Below are 23,019 nucleotides of genomic sequence, written 5' to 3' on the forward strand. Positions count from 1 at the left end.
ATATAAAACGTCTGATATTTCACAACGAGATATTAACATTCATGGAAAAACCTTACATAACCTTGTATTAAAGCAGAAAGTATGGTGGCCACCTTAAAGAAGCCTTACAGTATCAATTATGCCGCATGAACTGATCAGTAGATTATTGCGAGGGAACGCAAAAGTTTTGCGAGGGAACGCAAAAGAAAAAAAATTCCCCATGTCCCCTGAAGGGCTCCGTACTCTTCTAAATAAATAGTCCTTGTCTTTCTGGGTGGATACAGTCATGCATCCTCCGTCCTGTTTTCCTTTGTAATGGTTGTTATCGTCATCAGTTTTTTTTTTTTTTTTTATGAATAAATAAACTTTTCCAGATGTTCCGATGATAAATGCTGAAACCTTCAAAAAATATGTATCTCAAACAAAGAAAAAGAAAGCAAAAAACACAGTTTTTCACCTACCTGTTTTTGAAATATTGACCATTAATATGCATTTTCTTTGACAATATTAATAGTGAGACCCTTAATTTTCTTATTGTGTATTAGTCTTAACGCTGTGTGAATATGATCACACATAATGGTTTTGATGTATTAATCATTACTTCTTTTAAACAATAATTCATTGACCACTATTATATAATATTAATAAGTGTTTGCACCCATCCAGCTGCCAAATGTCTAATGCATGTGTCTGCCTCACAACCTCACAGTGCTCTGTTTTCCCCCTTCAGGCTATCGGTGCTTCAAGGCAGTGTTGTTTCTAACAGGCCTGATGTTTGGCTCTGTGGTCATCTTCATGCTGTGCTACAAGGAGAGAGTGATGGACACTCAGCTGAGCGTAGAGGCGTCTGTCGGTATTGGCCTGGGCATTGGGACACTGTGTGGCCTGGTGACCATGTTGGTCCGCAGCGTGGGCCTTTTTATGGTAGGCCTGCTGCTGGGCCTGCTGGTTGGAGTTGCATCACTTGTGGTAAATCCCTTCCTTTTGTTCATAGTTTTTTTTTGTGTGGATATTTCAAATACAATGAATGATAACTGTCTATATTAGCAACCCTCCCACTTGCTCAAAGCTGCCTTTAGGCTCTTGTTTGAATCTTAGACAAAGAAAAACTTTGGATGTTTTATCAGTGTTGATTTTCTTTTGTAATGGAGACGGTTGAACATCCTTTTACGAGCTAACGTAGAAAAGAGAAACTACTAAAAGACATTTCCTTTTTCCAGGTTATGGAGGAATTCTATCACCCCAAAACAGTGTGGGTTCCTCTGGGAATCCTTCTGGGCTCTGGGACATTGTTTGCAGTCCTCACTCTTCAGTGGCAACGGTGCTTCGTCACCTTCTCCACGGCAACATTTGGCTCTGCCATCATCACTGTCACAGTGGATTACTTTATAGAGCTGTTTGCCTTGGTGCACTACATCTATGAGAGACTCAAGGTTAGGACAGCTGCATGCAAGCGTGTGTTTGTGAGTGCGAGAGTTGAATTCACCTTGAGGCAGAGTTTCTGATCAAAATTCATGACATGTTAACATTTGAGTGAAAGTCAGATTGACAGGTTTGCAAATTTACAGAGGAAAGCTGCCATATTTACATGTCTGCCAATACCATTTGATTTCTAGGTCAAACTTTTGTGAATTAATCAAGTTATTTTTCGCTCAAAAATAACTGTTGATCAACGTGGTCTTCTACGGTCTTCATTATATAACAGTTAAGGGTGTCAAGCTAGATCAGAGATTTTTTTTTCTACCTAATTCAGAACAGAGATCTGGATTTGTAGACCTCTCAGTCTGCCAAAGTAATTTGTTAAGTGCCTTGAGATTACCTTAATTATGAAAAGGCACTATATGAATAAACTGAGTTCAAGTAGTTATGAATGCACTGAAATAAAGGTGTCTACAGCAGTGGGCCAACAACTTGTGCTTTACTACAGTGAAATGCTGACAAACAGCTAAAATACAACTTTTAGTTATTATATGCTTAGAAATAAAACAGTGTTTCCCAACAGAAAGCTGCTAATATCATACAAAGTTACGCTCTGGAAATTCACTACATCTAATAAAGCAAATGTAAAAAAAAAACAAACAAAAAAAACTCTACTGATGTTAATTACAGGTGGCACCAAAGAAGCCTGTCTGCTGGTTCACCTGGGTCATCTTAGGGGTGTGGCCTGTCCTGACCCTCCTTGGAGTTCTGATCCAATGGAAAGTTACTGCAGAGGGATTTTCTCACACAGAGGGTAAGCATCTAATCCGGAAAGAATTCATTTGACACTGCCTTAAATAGAAATGCACGCAAAAACTGTGTTAGAAGAAAGTTCCCATTGTAAACCACGAGAGGTTTGCTTCAGCGAACAACTCTGTTGACCCGACTTGGAAAACCTTTGTTCTCTTCAAAAAAAAAAAAACAAAAAGGGAAAAAAAAGCAATATTTCCCAATTTTGAATTTTTATTTTGTTATTGTTTCTTTTGTAACCTACAATAATTGATGCACTCAATTATTGTAGGACAAAATTATTTAAGCATTAACATACCAATCAGTGTGTTGCACAAAATCAAATCATTCTTCATTGCCTTCTTAATCAAATCCCCATGAAGCAGAAAAATAGCAATCAGAGATTTACAATATGTAACCATATCCTCCTGAATTACCACACAGAATATTTTGATTTGAATCCTCCTCCATCCGATGAGGAAAATTCTTGGTCTTGCTATGAGATGGGAGCAGAACAAAGAGAAATAAATATATACATATATGTTCATTTAATATATATTTTTTTCTAAATCAATCTAAGTGCACATGGACACTTTTAGAAAAGCTTTCAGCCCCCTCTGAAAATTGTCAGACTCTAACAGTTTAACCTTCTCCAGAGGAAAACATTCAAAATAAACCAGTCAACCTTTTGTGCCTCTCAGTTTCTCTTCATGTGATAGACTCTTTGAAGCTCATCTTGCAGGATGACATTGATGTTACATAGTACGCTGCAAAAGAAGTCAAACAAACAAAAAAAAAAACAGGATGGTTTTCTTAAAATTAAAAAAAGAAGATTAACTCAGTGAAGTCAACTATAGCTGCAAAATTCTTTAAGGAAAAAAACAACAACATGGGTGTGATTTTAAACAGTGTCACCTCACCACAGGTAGCAGCAGATCATAAGCTGATTCACAGTTCCAGGGACAGAGAGGACAGAGACATGTAAATGCATCTTTTCATCCGGTTATATGCAGAACTGACTTCAAAGCATTGACAGGAGACAGGTTATTTAAGCTCAGCATGGATTTGAAAGTAATTTCATTTCTTTTTATAACATTTCACAGATGAAAATGAAAACTGAAATAAAAAAGAAACAGTTCTCACAGTGGCTGGAGAATAAAAAATGATTAACAGGAAAACAGTAAAAGACATAAATTTGAAACGCTCAAGTCAAACTGTAGAAAACAAATGAAGAAGCTTCATAGCCAAAACTGTATTAAAACATAATGCACACTGTAGTTTGTGGCAGTAACATGAAAACATATGAAGAGAATGAAGCGCCATAAGCCCTTACCAGGCACCTTAGCTAACACAAACTATTGTTTATGTCAAGTGTGAAGCTTTTTGTTTCTTTTTTTTTTTCTGCTGCTTTCATTTTTCCCTGCACTTATAAAGAATTATAGCTTGATGACTACAAGAAATTGGTAAGAAATTAGGAGAATAATTTCCAAGCGTGCATAAGGCCTTATTTTTAGGACATTATGTGGGAAACTCAAGATTGTACCGTTCGAAAAGTGTAGCGAAACATGTCCCAGAAAACATCATCTTTGATGTTTGTCCCGTGGGAATATTTTTATGATATGTAACATAAATGGTCATATGTTCTCATAAATATGCTGATGAACATGAATTAGCTTAAGAAATAAACCAAAAGTTCAATTTAGCTTCTGTACTAATAATGTGAGTTGTGGGGATGGATGTGTTAGACAGACGCTTCAGTATTGATCCGACCACGGCCACTACAAGCTTCTATGGTAAATTGTAACTTTAAAGAAGAATTGTCATCGCTTCAGGAATTAGAGCCACCCTGCGGACAGGGTTCTGTGTGTGTAGGTGTGTGTTTGTTGTCTTGCAATGGAGAGTCTGAATATACCAGCAACAATGTTTTCACCAGAATCTGTTATTGACAGAAACAGCCTTAATCTATTCTGAAAGCAACCACAACACAGATGGTCAAATCGCGCCCAAAGCGAATCTCTAGATGCAGCATACACACGCTTTATAACTCCTGTATAAAATCAAAAGCAGGGACTGGAGGGACACACAGAACGCATCGGTGCAAAGTATTTTGCTCACTCACACATGTCTATGATGGAAACACACACTTCATTTGATCTCTGCTGGCATTCACAGCTGCAAAGTTTCATAGAATAAGTTACACATTGGCTCAAATAATAGGATTAAACTGCAGGCTGCCATGGCTACCACACAGAGGACGTGGGCAAAGAGTTGGAGGAAGCTCTTAGTGTTATTTTGAAAAAAAAAAAAAAAAAAAAACCCAATTCTATATAGGGGATAGAACCCCAAAAAAAAAAAAAAAAACAGCAGTGGTTTCTTTTCAATTCAAAACAGCCTTAAACACAAAGGTAGCACTGTGTATTTGCTGTTTTATTTGCTATTTCCGTACACTCTGTAGAAAGACACAAACGTTTTCTTTTCTTTCCCTGTCAGACTAAACATTTACTGTTTCACTTCATTTTTGCCGAATTCTTTGGTTAGAGCCCTCAGGCTGGCAAGTTTCCCCCCTTTTTCTTCAAATGCCGTCATAGTCGTTGTGGCCAAACATTTTAGTTTTTGTTTCATCAGAGTGGAGAATATGTTTCCGGAAATTAGATTCTTTATTCTTGTGTGCATTTGGAGAATGTAATTTGGCACTTTATAATGCTTTTATGAACTTCCTACTCTCGTAGTAGCCTGCCAAAGCATCTCAGTGCATGACTAATTTCTCTCTGAATAATGACAATTCTTACCAGCTTCAACCAGTATCCATGCACATTTTGCACTGAAAATACATATTTATCTGTGAGAAAATGATCACATCCTCTTTATAATTTAATATGATGACTAAACATTACTCTTCTGCTTATGCTAAAATACAATGGTTGTGGTATCTTCTGGCAACTGGAAATTGTACCCAAGGATTAACCAGACTTATACAAGTCTCTAGTAATTGTTCTTCATATCACAGTTGATGTATTTTGATTTCCCCTCAATGTAGCAGGAGGAAGCAGCATGTTTGAGCATTTCTCTAAAGATAAATTCAATAGGTGTGGATCCATTTAAGTCAAATATTATAAATTAATCAATCATATAAAAAAAACTTAATGGTGATAAAAAAATATGTATATAATACTTTACAACTGTCAGATTCAAAGTAAAAGTATCCATGCTTGTGTTTTCCGAAATATAATTAGCTATAAAAATGCGTTAGGTTGCTAAAAGTGCCATTTAATGTTGACAAGAACTATAGTGCAAAAGAGAAATGGAATGACTGAAAAGGGACAGAGTAATGAGGGAGCAGGTGTGTGGGGGGAAGGGCACGAAACGGGGCACAATGGGCAAGCAGGGGCACCCAAGTGAAACAGTGAAGGAAATCATGTTTTCTGTCAGAACGGCGACCGCAACACAATGTGAACGAATGTGAATTAGGTCAAGTTTTTATTTGTATCTCATTTTCATTTGTCTGTTACAATAAAAAAAAAAAAAAAAATCTTACGTTGGACCTTACGAGATAAGTTGACGAGTACGCCGGCCCTGTGACACACAGAAGCATGTGCGCAGAGAGGCTTGGCAAAGTGTGAACTAAGAAATAGAAAAGGAGGGGGTATGATTACTCAGTTTCCCTGGCAGATGGTGCCTCATGTTCACGCGCACAAAGGAACAATAATAGACCGCATAACGTCCACACACAAACATTTCCACACACATGGACACACGGCGCCTTTGTCTGTGTGCAATGTGAGGAAACTCATAAAAGACACAATATAAATGGACAAATATCTCCAACAGAAGCAGCATTTATGTTGATGTAAAATGAATGAATCAAAGCTAAGTATATTCATTAGTTTAAATAATGGACCATAAGACGGCGTGGATTTTGGACATCCTCTGCTAAAAAAGCGTGTTAAAATAGCAAGCTCACACTCACCCACGCACAATATGTCAGGAAACTGAGCAGCTTGGTGCAAGTAGACTCAGCATGGCAAGTTAGTCGCCTTGCAAATTAGAAATGTCAAAAAAAAAGGCAAAAGTTGGCTGCATTTTTCTTACATTTTCATTTTTTCAAGTTGCTCTGCATTATAAAAAAAAACCCACATATAGTACCGCAAAGTGACACAAGCAAACTCATGTCTTAATCTGCCCTCTCTTATCAAGTTCATTGTTCCTCACTGGTTTTTCCTAATACAAAACAGGCCCTCCCGTTTGATTACCTATTGTTCTCTTTCTCCTTTCCTTCCCCACATAATCAACCTGCTGTTCGTTTTGACCTCCAGTGGTACTGAGTCGGCAGCAGCGGCGGGTTCAGCTCATGCGAATCCGACAAAGAGAGGAAAAGCTGAAAAAGGAGAAGGAGAACAAGAAGAAGAAAAAGCGTCAAAACCAGAAGACAGCCCCCAAGCAGAAGGCTCATACCCATCACAGCCACCATCACCAGCAGTACCACCACCCAGTGGTGTCCCACGCTCATCACCAAACCCAGAGCTCTCAGCAACCTAAGGTCCCTCCTCCTCCTTCGCAGACGGAACCCGGCTACCACCGCAAACCCAACCCCAAAAGACGCTTTGATGGAGATGTGCTGTCTCCGGTAATATTCTTATTCTCATTCTTAAACTGGAAGAAAATATATATATATATATATATATATATATATATATATATATATATATATATATATATATATATATATTTTTTTTTTTTTTTTATTGACATTTGTCTTTTTGTTCTTTGGAATCAATGATCCCACAAAAGTTGTGATTTTTACTGAGATCCTACATTACAGTCCTGCTTTCACTTAAGTAGATTTACAGCGTCTTGAAAAAGTATTCATACCGTTTCAACTCTTCCACTTTTTAGTTTAGCACAAAATTCTAACGTAATTGTAATGTAGAGGATTCGTGCTTTTAAACATTTACAAATACAACCTGCAAAGTATGGCACATGTTTGTGTTATGACCCCTTTACTCTGATATCAGTCCAAACCGGATATCCAGTCCAAACAATTTGAAGTCAACAGATTAGTACACTTAGTGTGATCTAATGAGTAAAATATGGCCCATTAATCAAACATTATCTGTGACATATCACAGATACAGTTGAGGAGAAGGAAAAAGGGTGTTTGTTCACTTTTTTCTAACCTTCTGTCCACCCGCAGAGCTACATCAGGAGTTTCAGAGACAGACAGACAGACAGACGGGCTTACTCCCACACTCGGATGAGTCGCTCTCGGATGGCTCAACTGGACTATGACTGCGGCTCTCAAGTGCCTCTCACAGTCCCCAGTGGACCAGCAGTTCGGATCTAAACACATTCACTGTCACTGGCACCTTCAAAACTCTTGGACAGCAACAGAAGTAAAAGACTTGAAACAGCCCAGTCAACTGTTAGTTTACCCAACTGAAGATTACCATGTTCTGATGATTTGTAACCCAAAATGGTTCCGTCTTGTTTGGTGTTTTTGCCGACAATTTTTATTAATTTTTTTTTAGAATGATAATGAACAAAGACTTTGGTTTTGGAGGGAGCACAAATTGATGGCCATCAGATTCTTCATTTAGCGTCCAGTGAAGCTTTTGCTTTCCATCGAGGCGCCGAAGGATAATGGAGCTGTTTCATATGTTATCACACAAACCGTTTCAGTAATTTTTCAGTGTGACCTGTTCTGGGAAGGGAAGAGGGTATATTTGTCATACTCTGTAACGTCGCAGCTGAAATGGAATTGTGTGTATTTTAGAGTATCGGGGAATTGCAACGTTTTTTTTTTGTTTTTTCTTCATCTGTATTCAGTATCTCTACCTTCAAGGCAGTTAAAGGATGACACACTTCACTTCAAGGGTTCTGAGGGGAGTGCTCGGTGTTAAACGCTAAAACAAACTGAAGGTACAATGCAAACACTGATCTAAAAGCTCTTACTGTTCTTTTTTTTTTCCCCACTTGGAGGTGTCTGTGTAAAGTAAGATATTTATTTCACTAGGGTTATTTTTTTTTTTTCCCATCACAGCTTGTTAAAACAGAAAATAGCAAGTGGCTTGGCAAATCCTGTGGGTTTTTTAAGAGGGGGTGAATTGTAGGTGTGAATCGAACTGAGCGGTTCAAACCAAAGAGGGTTTTTTTTGTTGTTGTTGTTGTTGTTGTTGTTAATTCCTCTTCTAAATTAGTATTGCTTTCTGCGTATTGTGCCATTCTCCAAGGCAGATGTGTTCACATCTCATCACTGACCTTCCTCCATGTTTGGTCCCAAATGGTCTGCTTCTGTGTTTGAGTGGACACGTGAGCCCTACAGCTGATGGGCTGGCCCAATTATTAGCAAACACGAGGGGGATTCATTTAAATGTCAGACGCGCATGCCGTACAATACTCTTCCCCCTCCTGTTTTACCACATACTGCTTCGCTTGAAAGGATTAACTTCTGAAGGTTTTTCATGACATGTTATGTAATGAAGAGGAGGCCTTAAAGAAAGATTAGCTCATTGAAAAGAGGTAAGAAGATGAAAGCATTTGCAAATGGCACCCTCTAATGTTTACTGCTGGACCTGTCTTTTAGACTTTCTCTATGTGTGTGTTTGTGTCAACATAACTTTACACGGTACTCTATTTTTAACTTATGTATTTCTTGCAATCAAGCTGTTGAGCCACCGTCCAGAAAGGAGAGGTGGATTTCGGTGTTTTACATAAGGACGCCGTGTTTAACATTATTTTATTTCCGCCTTACAGAAGCTGAGATGTTTTTACACACGCACAATTCCTTCTTAAGGAAATATTACAATGAGTTATGACAAATGATACTGCCATATAATGCAAAAATAAGAAATGGATTAAACTTGATCCCTAAAAATGTTGGATTCCATGGTTTGAAATGTGAACAGAACAAAGCGGCGCAACAGTTAAACATTCACGCACTGATTTAATAGTGTTTGACTGTTGCAGATTTTGCAGTTCTTTCTTACAGGGGCACAATTAATTACGTTATACTCCATTATTGCATGACAAAACTCATGTAAAACCTGTATCCATTGTGTTTGTGTCATTGTTGCCATGCGGAAACCCCAGATTTCCAGCTTTTTTGGACCAAGGGTGCATAAACACCTCTTTATCTCTGTATATTTACGCTGTCCAAGTAAAAACCTTTGAAAGGACATGTATTGTTACTAGATGGATGCTTCAGAATATTTAAAGTAAGGTTCTGTTACAAGCAGTTGACATCGTACCTCCAGTAGCATAAATCCTGATTAGTTGATCCCAGAGGCTGAAGCTAATGGCCAGTCTGAGAGAGGCCATGACCGAAGCAGACCTCCAATCTCAAAACCATCATGGTGGTTTATGTGGGTGCTATTTTATTAACGCTATAACTGTCATCAGGTTTGTGATTACTTATAAAGACATCGGTGGTTATTTTCACCGGAACAGGAGGTAGGATGTGGTGCACCATCAGCAAAGTTCCTGCATTAAACATGCTGAAGGTTAAATATGTAAAGCATTTCTGGTCAAAAGGTAAAACTATTTTCGGTAGTTTAGAAAATGTTTTTATTGATTTTTACACTGACTCACTTTTCTAGTAGGTGGTTAATCTGACAAGATGCTGTATATGTGCAGTTCGCGGTGCATGTTTTGTACAGGAGCATCACTGTGACACCTCCCATTTCCATCAGCTGTGAAAACAAGCAGCCCGGCTAAAACAGAGTGACAGTTCAAAACATGATCAAAAGCTGCTTGCATAAACCACTTTGAAGGTTTCGAAACTGGAATGTTTTTAATGTGGTACAAATCCACTTTGGTCTGGGCTCCCCTCAGATTACACTTTAGCTTCAGCCTCATCAAGCAACTGATTTTCATGTATAACTAAATGACGATGCGAAGATGCTGTGGGTAATTTATTACCCACAGCAGACAACTGCAACTTCCTAACAAGAACTACTTTAAACCAATTCTGAACTATTTCTCTTTAATTTAAACCACCTCCTGTTCTACTTTATGGTATTACTCTGATGGTCTTTCACCGTAATGTCTGTGATAGTGTAACTTTATTTTTGCTCGTACCTCAGTCCTCTTTTTTTATGTCCTGGTTGTGTTTTTACTGTAGTGGTGGTGTATGTTATCATATGTAAATGCTAATCATTGGCTCCTTTCTTGCTTGTAATTGGTGGGGTGGGCTAATAATTATTTTATGTACATTGCTTTGTCTTTTATTTTTTCATATAGTACAATATTCAGCTACACTGAATATTGTACTAGATATTGTGAGAATATTTTGACTGTAGATACTGACTTGTAAATAATCTTAATGTGCAAATATTTGACTCGGTTTTAATGTTTTTTAACATTTTGTTGTGTTTCATTTCTGCAGCTGAATACTTTTAATGGAGTAGACCTGTTATGCTGTGATCCTGCTGAATGTTTTTTTTTTGTTTTTTGACCTTGTGTAAATATGTTTCTCATTCTGCTGGTTGAGCCTGTGATGATGGAATTCAGCCGACAAATTTTAAACTTGGAAATTTAAATTTGGCTTTGAATCGTCTTTTCCTCAAAGCCATTCCAGCTGCATGCCTGTTTAAAGCACAGATTAGCAATTACTGTGACATGTTTTGGAATCTTTCCAAAAACATATTCCTGGGTACAAAATTAAAGACTTCCACAGTATGCAAATAACGAATTAGGACAGAGGTTAGAAACCAATGCTCTCCTTTGGAATTAGAATACTGGAAGCAATATGTAGGAAGAAATCATAAAGTAAGCTGACATTACAGGAAGCAGAAGGTACAGTAGAAATAAGTTGCCCTTTGCTGTTGACCTGCTACATAATGAGTGGGGCGTTTTTAGACATAAGCTGCAAAAAATGACTGCAGAATATTCTGTGTAATGCAACTCACACTAATTATTGTAGTAGCCATCATATTCTTTCTTTTTGAGCTCCAGTCTGTGCAGTTTCTTCTGTCTAATTTTTCTTCTCGCATCTTTTTCTGTCCAGATAACCTTTTCATTCAGTTTGCCGTTGTCATTTCTCTTCTTTTCAGCCTGCAACACCATCTCTCTCTCTCTTTCTTTCTCTCCTGTTCTTCATCGAATGCTCGTTTATTGTCTGTTTCTATTCTGTCTTCAACACTCACAGCCGTGGCCTTTTTTCATCTCTGTTGACATTTTCACTCCAGTGGTTTCAGAGACAAACGACACAGACTGCAAGTCTTGTTACTTTCTAATCTGCTTTCAGCTGGAAACAAAGTGTGACCAGGGACAACTCATTACCCGGCCATTGTTCACATTTCCCTCACTCCTGCATCTGTTAGGGCACTGATTGTTTCAATTTCTCTCCCTCACATTAAGTGAATTAAATGTTGAAGTAGCAGTGCCACGCTTGAGTGACAAAGCTTGTATAATTACAGTTCATAAAGGAGTCAATACAAAGATGTGCATGTTATTTAAGAAATGCTAATGATCAGCGATATGGTACTTTGAAAAGGTGTCCTTCTGAACTTTTTCAGATCTCACATTACTACAATACACTTTGACATATTTTATTTAATTTAAGACCAAACCTAGTCTCAAGTTTTTTCAGCTTTAGGTAGTTTTGTTCTCATATAATTAAGTAAATCAACTTTTCCACCAACTCTGACTAGTTTTTCTTCCCTTAGAGGTGAAAAACTTTCCCACAGCATGATGACCCCACTGTCCTGTTGTTCAAGAGTGTGTATGCAGTCTCAGACAACAAAAAAAGAAAAAAAAAAAAAAGGACCAAAACCAACATGTTTTGTTATTAGGTTTTAAAATGAAAACAATTTAAAACCACACAGTTATGGACATCTCCTCTGAGGTTTATTTGGAGTGAAACATCAAACCATTTTTACCTTCTCATTCATAAGCAAACACATGCTACTAAGTTCGACCTTTAAACATGACTGAGTTCCCTCTTAGTTCAATACTTTTTTTTAAAATATATATGTTCTTTAAATCCAACCTGACACATTCATTAAATCTGCAACAACAATTGCCCCTAACCGATCCTACGTTCATACTAAAACAAATAATGGAATATGCACAGTGAAAATATCTCCTTTCAGTATTATGTTTGACCACAGTGCTTAGGGGCTCGCTGATCCGTCTTGAAGCTCAGAAACCTCCCTTATTATGCTGAACCATAACAGCTTGTTAAAAATGGAAATGCAGAGATGAGAAATAGCAAAGTCGAATGCTTTTCCGAAATATAAAGTAATGCTAAAAAAAGAAAAGAAAAAATGTTTAAAATCCTGGAATGCTATTCATTCAAAACCAGGCTAAAGGCAACCTGCCTGCATCTATTTTATGATGAATACAATCGACTGAAATTATGTTCATAGCTTGAAGCTTGCATTATTAATTCTGCCTATAAACATCGGCTCAGCTTATCTGTTCTTATAGTAATGGTAGGAAACAATTGAAATATTTCTTCATGTTTTATTATGTTTCATTTCATGTTGTCTCTTTACATGATGTCCTGTTGATGCTGTGTTGACTCGCTGACAACCTTAAGGGACAGAAGAAATAAAAGCAATTAATGTCAATGATAATTCAAGTAAAAGAACCAGTAAATTAATGCAGACAAATCGCTAAGTAGGTTAATATAAATTGTACAGATATTGGTTGGAGTGAAGTGCTGTGCAGGCCAGTGAAGCTAACAGTTCAAAGAAGAACAGAGTGTCAGAGAGTTTCAAAAAAAAAGTGCCTAAATCTACAACATCTTCCAGAGGAGAAACAAAGACTTTCCACGTCATTTCAGTGTCGCTGTCATGCTTATAGCAAATCTATAGAAGCAAGTGAGCAGCTGCGAAAAGTTTAGTTGGAACAATGAAATTAAACTTACACACTCGGCACTAGCACCCTGGCTCATGGAATATTTCATCTAGGAATGTCATATATTAAACATGATCTGTTACCACATAAGTGTGCCAATTTACAGTCTTTTCTAACATTGTGTCATGGTAATTACTGCTGAATCCTTTTAACACCTATTGGCTCTACATTCTTAAAATTTTACCATGTGTTTCTAAGGGCTAGCACATCCCATTGTGTTTGTTCAGTAGGAATTTGCAAAAATGAATGATGTTGTAGCCCTTAAAAATATCACCTTTTCAGTGGTTCACCCTTAGACACATAGAAGTGGAAGCAGAGCTGTCAAATCCACTCACAAATGGAATCATTTTCTCACTTCATACATTTTAAATGGCATAATTCCCACTGGGATGCCTAGATTGAGGTGGTCTGGTATATTGCACCTTGTATTACTTTCAAATCTTGCTACAAAGTATAAAAACAGTAAAGATGTTATATTTACAAATTTAAAAATTCTTAAAAACAATGATTACAATGTGTATTTTCACCCACGTGAGTAATGCAGCTTGTGTTTGCATGCGATTGGTTTGTTTGTGTTGTCGACACGTGGATGTGTGTGAGCTCAAACCTCTCCATCGCGGGTCTCAATAGTCTTGATAAGAACAGTTTTCTTGGAGTGAACCTCCGATCCGCGCTGGGATTCAGGACTGGTCTCTGTAAGAATGCATTCACCAAATTAGCTTGGAAATTAACTTTGTTTACAGTAACACAAGATCAATTCAGTTTAAAGGCACTGGTGTTGTTTACTATTGATTGAGGAAGCTAGTCTTCTACTTTAGGGAGAGAATCAGAAAAGAGGTTTTGAAGCTGCTTATTGTTTTCCAGTTTTACATTTCTATTTTAAATATTTGTTCACAATAATAGCTTAACATGTAAAATTAGACACATTTGAAGACTAAAGGAAAAGACAGAGTTACATAATCATCTAAGTCTGGCTTGCTTAACTGCGGAACCAAAGCCCTGTGAGGTATTTTGTCTCGTCTAACGTCTCCACCCAGTGGTCAGAAAGTGTTACTGCAGGTACATGATACATAATAAGCTGAAAATAGCGTCTACCATATTCAGTCACAGGCTATAATTAAACGTTATCATCATGCTTATTGACTCATTTGGAATGCAAAATGGATTTACCAAGTATTTATGTGCTGAAAAAAAGACATGTTACTATTCCTGTTACCTCTGAATCCAATGGAAGAATAAGCAGACTGGACAGGCATAGTGGTAGTGATCCTGCAATGGAAAGAAAGAGAGAAAATAATAGTAAAATTAGGTCTTGTTATCATCCTTCTACATGGCGTGTATAGCCGACCAACCTGCTCTCCTCTCCCTCCAGCAGCTTGCGATAGGTGGCAATTTCAATATCAAGAGCCATCTTCACATTGAGGAGGTCCTGGTACTCCCTCAGGTGGCGAGCCATATCATCCTTTAGATCAAAACATTAAAAATATTTAATTGAAAGTCTTATTGACTCCTAAAATTAAAGTTTCCCTGCCAACAAAAATCACACTGTCACTAGAAATACTGAAATGAACCGGTAAAGATGGGTTGTGTATTTCTAAAATCCCACTTCTTGTATCTTATAGCTGTTGCTTTTATTATCTGCTGTCACAATGCATGCCTCATGTGAAATGCTAAAGGTTATTACCTTCATCTTGGCAATGTCTTCCTGCAGCTGTGCAATGGTATCCTGGTAGCCAGAGGCTTCCTGGCCCATCCTCTCCTCCATTTCTCTCATCTGGCGCAGCAGAGACTCATTCTGAAAGGATAGCAAGGAGGTGAAGTCAGGTTTAAACTGGACTGACAGCAGAATAAAAAAATTCAAGCTGCACAGTTTACAAATAACAGGAATTCAGTGAGTTAAATAAATACTGACAGTGCCCTTGAGAGAGTCGATTTCACAGGTGTAGGACTGGATCTGGTGCCTGTACTCCATGGTCTCCTGTTTGGCCTGGCGCAGAACGTCGTTGTTCTTGTTCACAGCTTGGTTCAGATCGGACACCTCGTGGAGACACCAGGTGAGTGTTTAAGCATTTTAGCAACAGAAGAAAATAAACTTTACTCATGAATGGCTTCTAATCTACCTTGGACTTGTACCAGTCTTCAGCCTCTGCAATGTTCTTTGCAGCGATGGCTTCATACTGCATGCGGATGTCCCTGAGAGCAGCGGTCAGATCGGGCTTAGACATGTCCATCTGGATCTGGACCTGAGTGTCTTGCATCTGGTTCTGCAGCTCTCGGATCTCCTGCAAGGTGTTCATGGAAAGAAGAGATTCATTATGAGTAAACATGAACTTACTAAAATGATGTAACAAAAAGAAAGAGATTTATGGATGTTTAAGAGAGAAACAGAAAGCAGCTTAACCCTTCAAAGCCTTACAAAATAATAGTCAGAATATTTTGAAAGTACACATCAAGATGTTTTTCTAGCTCTGCATCTTATTTGATATATTAGGAGATTATAGTCATTTATTTTTATTTTCCCAACTAATAGGGCAAAAGTTACATGCCACAAAAATGGTAGGAAGCCACACACACAATAACCCATATAATAAAAGTTCAACTGATAAACACACTTATTGGTCATAACCACAAAAACCAATTAGAGAGAAAGAAAACTAATTGTTTTAAAATTGTTTCGTTAAAAGAATCCAATAAACAAGTTACATTTTTAACTGTAATCATCTTACAAATATTTCTACCTCGTTAAAGAATTAAAGGCCTCAGAAACAGTTGTATAAAAAAATTACAAGTTCAGTGTAACAATGTAGTGTAATTGCACTTTCTTAAATTTGTGTAATAACGCACTTCCTGTCTGAACTGACATTAGAAATAAAATATCTAGACACTAATAAATCCTTCATTTTATGTGCTCTGGAAGAAAGTACTAAAAGCATAAATTTTAGTAGCAGCAAATGCAATCCCTTTATTCTTGGTAAAAATATATAATTTTACAAGCTTAAGTTGCATTCAGCTGTCGTTTGGTTTAATCAAATAGTTTAAAATAGCTATCCATTTGTTGCCACGAATACAAGCACACACACTTCAGCTATTTCCACAACAGCTGACATGCTCCTTTGAACCAGTCAGCACTTCAGCATTTCTGGGAGGTCAAAGTTGAGACAAAAAAGACAAAATGACAAGATGGATCCTCAGCTGTGCACTGAAACTGAGCTGAGCTTGTGGATCATCCAGTCCTTTCTTCTCGGTAAGGCAATGTGCAAAAGTGTTTTTTTTGTTTGTTTTTTTTTTTTTTGGCTATTGCCAAAATATGTGCATATGCACATATTTATATGCATGTGTTAGTGCATGTGATTTAACATCAGTGTGGGTGAGAGACTCTTTAAACGATCATAGAGCCAAAGCAATGCCTCTGTACGTTAAAAATTTAGAAGAGTTTCAAACCTCTTCATGGATTTTCTTGAGGAAGGCAATCTCTTCTTGCAGGCTCTCGATGCGCCTCTCCAGGTCCAGCCTGGCCAGAGTGGCACTGTCAACATCCTGGAAACAAGCACACAGCAAGAGAATGTATTCAGGCAAAGGCAAATGACTAAGAATCTGCTTTACAAAAAAGATGAGGCGGAAACAGAGTTTTATTTAAAAAGTTAAACTGAAGATCAAATAATAAATAAATAAATAAGACATACAGCTCTGAAGGCAGACAGATTGTTCTCAGCTTCTTCCTTCTGGTGGATTTCTTCTTGCAGTCTAAAAGGTGAGGGTTGCCCCACAGGGGAAAAGAAAACAATAACGGAGGAAAGTTAAAGGACAAATTCTTCTTGCCTTTCATTTCTATTGGGGTGCTGCTGCATTTGTACTTAAAAATAAAACCTGAGAGACACAAACTGTATTCTATTTAAACTCTGCTCGTATCCACACACCCACACCTCTTCGCCTGCTTGCTCTTTTAGCCCGAAAGCTTTAATGCAGCTGCTCCCCCACTGTCAGCGGCCGTGGGGTGATAACAAGAACCACTCCTGCTCTTTCCACATTTAGCATTTCACCAAACATTTTTAAAAAGAAGGACTTTTTTTTTTTCTTTAATCTATGTATAATTACAGGCATCAAAGGTTTGGAACGTGTAATGACTGATCTTTGGAGGACGACATGAAAATATTAATACCTGCTTGTTATTTTCATGTGCTGTAGCTGTGAGCAAGCAGGAGGTTAGGGTGTGTATTTTGATCTCAGTGGGTGAAGCAAGCGCTTTTGCTGGACTTACTCACAGCTTCGGGCAGCTGCTCGACGAGGGCTGATAAACAGAATGTGAAGAGCAGGAGACTGTGTACGTGCCGTAGACTGTGTGTGTGTGCGTGTGTGTAAGAATTGGAAGCTGACTGCATGCTGTGCGTGTTGGGGTGGATTTTTATTACACACTTTAATGTGAGCGATGATGCATCCAGTGTCATGATGGAGTTATCCCAGAAACACAAACTGACCTAAAAGCTATACACAGCCAAATATAGGCTTAAAAACAAAGTTTACAAGGGACTGTTGAAGTGAAATGTAGAATGTTATTTCCTTTTAGTGTTGAAAAATAGATTTTCTTTTTCCATCTGTCCACCTCTCTTCCTGTCTGAATGTTATACGTCTGGCTGAAACTTTATCTGTCTGTCTAAGGTTCATTCCTATGAGTCTGTAAATCTGTCTCCATCTCTGTTTTCCTCAGTGATGTCACTTTGAAATACATGTGCACAATTATAGGAAGCTTGAAAACAGTAGCGTTCACACAAGAAGGCCTACTTTGAAATTCTTTGAGGTTTACCTGTGGCTCTTCTTTTCTCCAAAAGAGAGAAGGTATTTCTACTCCTCTATTTTTCGTCTTCAAACCACTTTTCCACATAGCTTTCCAATATCTTGTTTGGTATTGCTTGACAGAACATACGGAGGAGGATCAATGGGTTTTAATTTTTAATTTTTAATTTTTCTGCGCCACCTCAGGTTGTTAACTAGCAAACCCTCTGGCCTCTTATACTAAACTTTCTGGAGCCTAGACCATCAGAACCTACCTCAGCTTTAGCTTCTGCAGATCATCAGCCAGGTTGTCCCTCTCCACTTCCACCCTGGCACGTTGGTTGGTGAGGGCCTCGATCTGCCTCCTCAGCTCCCTCATTTCCTCCTCGTACAGCTCAGCCACACGGCCAGGACCCTCGCGAACCCTCAGCTTCTCGATCTCCACGGTCAGGGCAGCATTCTGCTGCTCCAGGAAGCGAACCTTCTCAATGTAGCTGGCGAAGCGGTCGTTGAGGTGCTGAAGCTCGGCCTTCTCGTTGGTCCTTGTGTTGAGAAAGTCTTGGTTCATGGCATCTGCAAGGTTAAAGTCGAGCTTCTCGCCTCCATAGGTACGCACAGCTGTTGAGGAGCCAAATCCTGCTCCCCCAGCTCCAGAAGAAACTCTGAAGCTGGAGAAGGAGGGAACAGCGTTACTCTTGACCTCGTACACTCTGGAAGACATATGGCTGGAAGAAGAGCCTCGACCTCCTCCTAAGGAGGAGAAGAGGGATGACATTGGTGATGAACCAACACCAGAACCAAAGGTCCGGCGGTAGGAGGAGGCACTCTGGGTTGAAGAGGAGTAGGATTTGCTCATGGTTGCTTGACTGCTTGGTTGGTTTGTGGGTTCAGAGAAGCTGCTTCGGGCGTTAAGACCCAACAGTCCCACCAGGCCAGTGGAAGAGAAACTTGGTGAAGAAATGGCAGGTCCTCAGAGCAACTATTTGTAGACCATCCACACCCACTCTAGCCCCTAACCCCTCCTCTATGGCCTCCCTCTTTCTCCTTATACCCTGCTGACCTACGCCCACCACTCAACCACCCTCAAAGCAAAGCAATCCTATCCCTTTGATATATTAGACAGCATGTTTAGAGAACATTAATTCTGGACTTTCACGTTTAATGAGATTTTTTTTTTTTCAATGGCCAGTTGTATCAGATCACAATGAAACTGTAAACGAGCCTTTTTGTTGATCATAAACTCAAAATATAGACAAGCTTCTGGATGCCATTTTCAACGCCCACGATCATGGATTTATTTTTACATTTTATTGCAGTCTTTTAGTATATGTAGAGTTACATATTTTAATCTCTTTGCCAACAATCATGGGTTCGGAGTATGCCCCCTCCTCACATGCCATTCCCTCACCTTGTCTTGTCTGTTGCCAGCCCTACATTCAGCTGTCAAGGGGTCCAGTTTCAGCTGCTGGTAAAGTTGATCAGCTGTGCATTCATAGCTGTCTCTTCTGAAACATGACTGCATGAGCAATTAAGAGTCAGACTCATTCAGTGATTGTTCTAGTAATAAGTTGTAAAAGTCATAGACTTAAAAAAAGAAATTGTGGGAACATATTCTAAATCTAATCATAGAATGATTTTTTTTTTTTATTAAAAATTGCTGGTCTTCGCTGAACCAACCATCTTAGTAGAAATATGAGGTAAAATATTAGATCAGTGGTATTTTCTCAAATAAAACATTTTCCATGTTAATGTAATGGTCTGTAGAACTTCACCTAAAGTGTCTGGTTGAATGTTTAACACAATTTTATGGATAATGAAACAACACAGGTAACCCAAAAGCTATTGGAGCTCAATATTTCAGTGTAATTATATCATATTTGTTAAAATATCTGCTCAGATTAATTCATAACCTCTTGCTCAAGCAAGAGTTATAAACATTTGAACTGGTTTCAGAATGTATGCCTAGCATAAAGTATACTTAGAAAAATATTCATAGGCCCAAGGCCAACCCATATTTTGTTTTATCATGACGTCAAACTCTAACGCAAGTTATTTGGATTTTATCAAGTAAGCTGACACAAAGAAGTGGACAACAGAAAGAAAGTGATATGTGGTTTCTACAATGTGTGCCAATAAAAATATAAAGCCAACTGCTTTGTATTATTCACCCCCCTTTAATCTGATATCCTTAAATTAAATCCAGTTACAGCAAACTCTTGTTTTAGAGGTGTATATTTGTCCTTAGTCATATAAGTAGCATCAGAGTTTGACTGATAGGATTGCCAGGAAGGTCACACACCACACTTCCAATTTGTCACACACTGCACTTAGACCACTCACACATCCTGTGTGAGTGGTCAGATGCATTGGTTGAATTTTTGCAGCAGTAGATGTAAGTTAAGCATCTATGTGACTCGGGGTGTGCTCACAATTTGCAATCAAACCGATGCAGCGTAAAACTGACATGGAGACAACATTTCAATTCTTCAAAACGTCATCTTACAATAAAAGCTGGCCCAGGGCATTGCAAGCTTTGCCTTTACTAAGGCCTTCGTACCCACTGAAGTGAAATAGTCACATAAAACAGTGGTCATAAAACAGTGTTGAAAATGAGTCTACCATAATCTCCGGACAATTGAGCACACCTGAATTTAAGCAGCATCCACTAACTTTAAAACTTCACACCTGAATTGCACACTCTCCTGTGTGTAATCAAATGTCTGATTTGGAGACTGAATCCCCACTCTGCTCCCACATTGTAGAATGGAAGTACAAGGGCCACTTCAGCGAAAGTTTTGACATCAGGGAACATTTCTCCAACTGAAGCGATCAGAAGTTGGCAAGACTCTCTGAATGAGGAACAGTGGGAGGAAATCCCTCCAAATGCACCTGATGAGTCATCTCTAAAAAGTACACCGGCAGTAACTTTTGAGAGCCGATCTGTGTCAACTACTGCTTTAGTTGACACAGAATAACGTGACACAACTGCTGTGTTTAATCTTCAAACCTATAAGATTTCATTCTGGATTTTAAAAAGACACTCTGTGTTAATGAGTGTGCATTTGTATTTATAGGTATTTATAGGTATTTGCTGGAGGGGTCCTTGTGTGTCATGCACATATTTGTGTTTCACAAAGCAGTGTGCCTGTCAGCTTCAGTGGGTGGCAGCAGCCCTATTTTTAGATTTCATACTCAGAGCTCAGCCTGTTTGGCGTCTGTCCCAAAACACCCCAGAGGAGTACAGATAATGGATAACAGCACTGATTAAAGAAATTCAAGTGTGTGTCCTTTTTGTGTTTCTTTTTCTGTTGTAAATATAACTGATGAGAAGGTAACGATAATGTCTGACAAGATTTGAAATAACTTTATGTTTACTTAATAAATTTATAATACGTTATTTATGGAGAGTAAAACCAAAGTGACTTAGTTGTTAAAAACCATTTAGTTCAAAACAGTAAAATTACACAAATACTTAATGTGTCTTAGAGAAGAAATTGGATTTCTAGATAGTTCTTCCCAAGCCCCTTCCTTTACCATCGAAGGCAACCCAGCTTTTAACAATGGAGCTGTAAAACTGAGCTATTAAAATAGTCACAATGAGAGAAGTTGCACCATAAACTTCATGCAAACTTTGCTGATTAACATCAAAACACTAAATATCTCTTTTTTATTTCAAGTATAAACCTTTAGAAAATGAGCTTTCAGTTTAGTGTCATAAATTCTCATTTTAGCAATAAAAATTAACACATAGAAATTACAGACATTAGTTCTTTCAAGCCAGACTGGTTGATTTTACAGCAGTTAATAATGAAAAATTGCATAATATTTGATTGTCTGTATATTTTATGAAGGATTATTACATTAAAACATTTTTGTTGTGACTCAAATTTAATTTTCATTAAAAGCCTGACAAAAAAAAAAATGAAGCTCATGGGTCAAATGACATTAATTACTTTCTTAAACATCGAGAGAAGGAAAATATTTCACATATCCCTAATGCTCTATTGGTATAGCCCAAACATACTCAGATGAACCTGTTTGAAAGTGATGTTTTTATGGATGAGTCATAAAATGTTATATGGTTACCAATAAAATTGATTCATTTCCTCTAGTGCAAATGGGGGGTAGAACTCTATACATCTTCATTTTTTTAATACATAGGTAAATTATTTCAATTAACATGTAAAACTTAAGGACAAATTGTTTTTTCTATATTCATCTGTTTTAGGTTATTGACTGCTCATTACTGGATCTGGTAGTGATCTCCTTCCCAACTTATTCCTGCTGGAGGCTGAAAAACTAGCAGATTGTTTCATTAGTATACTCCATGCAGAGGCCAACCCTATTAGCAATTAAAATTAATTACCATGTATTTAAAAAAAAAATCTTGAGCATATTAAACAGTGGCTATGCGTTCAGAAACAGATGCAGCCCATAGTGTGCAACTAATTTAATGAGTTGGAAGCTGATGAGAGTAAAAAGCCAACAGGTTATTGCTGTAGCTTCAGTTTTCTCTGTTCCAATCTGTACAATGGGTATCAGTCAGAAATGGATGGAAGAAAATGGCTATTTGGCTACCATTAAAACATTATAACTGGAGTAATAATATGTAACTTATTTAAGTCTTTAAAACATCTGGGCGTCCAACAAATATTGGTGAGAAAGTTGAAGTAAATGTCGTCAGAACAGTGACAAATGCTGCAGTGAGCAGGACTTAAGAGGTGGGGACTTTTACCAACAGAGACGAGTGCAAATCTTATATGGGCTGGATGTGGAATAAACTGCTGATATGAGATGAAGAGGCATCCAAGTGGTTTCCAGTTGAATACTACATCATGAGCCTAGGACAGAGAGTGAGCCAGCAAGTGGTTGCCTAACAGCCACAGACTCAGAGCCAAACAACCCTGAACTGTATCCCAGAAAAGACTATCTTAAATTAGCACCCTAATAAAATAAAAAAATAAAAAAAAAACGACTATGGAAACAGTTATCCAGACAGGAAACAAGTCTCGGAAAACTAACAGCACATGACAGTCAGGTACTAATTTTAAAAACAATGTCATGGCCTGAATCTGAATAAAAGATGAGGCATCAAAATAACAGCAGTAATTCTCAACAAAGTAAATGACCTATATCGCATGGCAATTTGCCACAAGGTGAGAAAAAGTTTATATTCAAATTGTTGGATGTTAGGTTAGACCCATT

General features: G+C 38.0%; 2 protein-coding genes across 2 annotated transcripts in view; one reads left to right on the top strand and one right to left on the bottom strand.

Annotated features, from left to right (window-relative positions):
• tmem198aa (transmembrane protein 198aa) overlaps nt 1-12,478 on the top strand; it is a 35,997-nt gene extending 23,519 nt beyond the window's left edge. The window contains exons 3-7 of the mRNA XM_015055142.1: nt 710-948; nt 1,200-1,412; nt 2,089-2,212; nt 6,501-6,811; nt 7,379-12,478. Of these exons, the coding sequence (XP_014910628.1) occupies nt 710-948; nt 1,200-1,412; nt 2,089-2,212; nt 6,501-6,811; nt 7,379-7,528 (1,037 nt within the window). The 3' untranslated portion in view covers nt 7,529-12,478. The remainder of the gene's footprint in view (nt 1-709; nt 949-1,199; nt 1,413-2,088; nt 2,213-6,500; nt 6,812-7,378) is intronic.
• Nucleotides 12,479-12,634: 156 nt separating this feature from the next.
• On the bottom strand, nt 12,635-18,779 carry LOC106961413 (desmin-like). The gene is made up of 10 exons (XM_015055139.1): nt 18,090-18,779; nt 16,728-16,788; nt 16,486-16,581; nt 15,165-15,326; nt 14,957-15,082; nt 14,729-14,839; nt 14,397-14,506; nt 14,261-14,313; nt 13,652-13,737; nt 12,635-12,718 (listed from the first exon to the last, which is right to left on the bottom strand). Exons 1-10 carry the CDS (start codon nt 18,668-18,670, stop codon nt 12,677-12,679), a joined length of 1,428 nt encoding a protein of 475 aa, XP_014910625.1. The 5' UTR covers nt 18,671-18,779; the 3' UTR covers nt 12,635-12,676.
• Nucleotides 18,780-23,019: the final 4,240 nt, after the last annotated feature.

The sequence above is a fragment of the Poecilia latipinna genome, unplaced genomic scaffold (genome assembly GCF_001443285.1).
Source record: "Poecilia latipinna isolate Pla-1442-1.1 unplaced genomic scaffold, P_latipinna-1.0 Scaffold1298, whole genome shotgun sequence".
Lineage (NCBI taxonomy): Eukaryota > Metazoa > Chordata > Actinopteri > Cyprinodontiformes > Poeciliidae > Poecilia > Poecilia latipinna.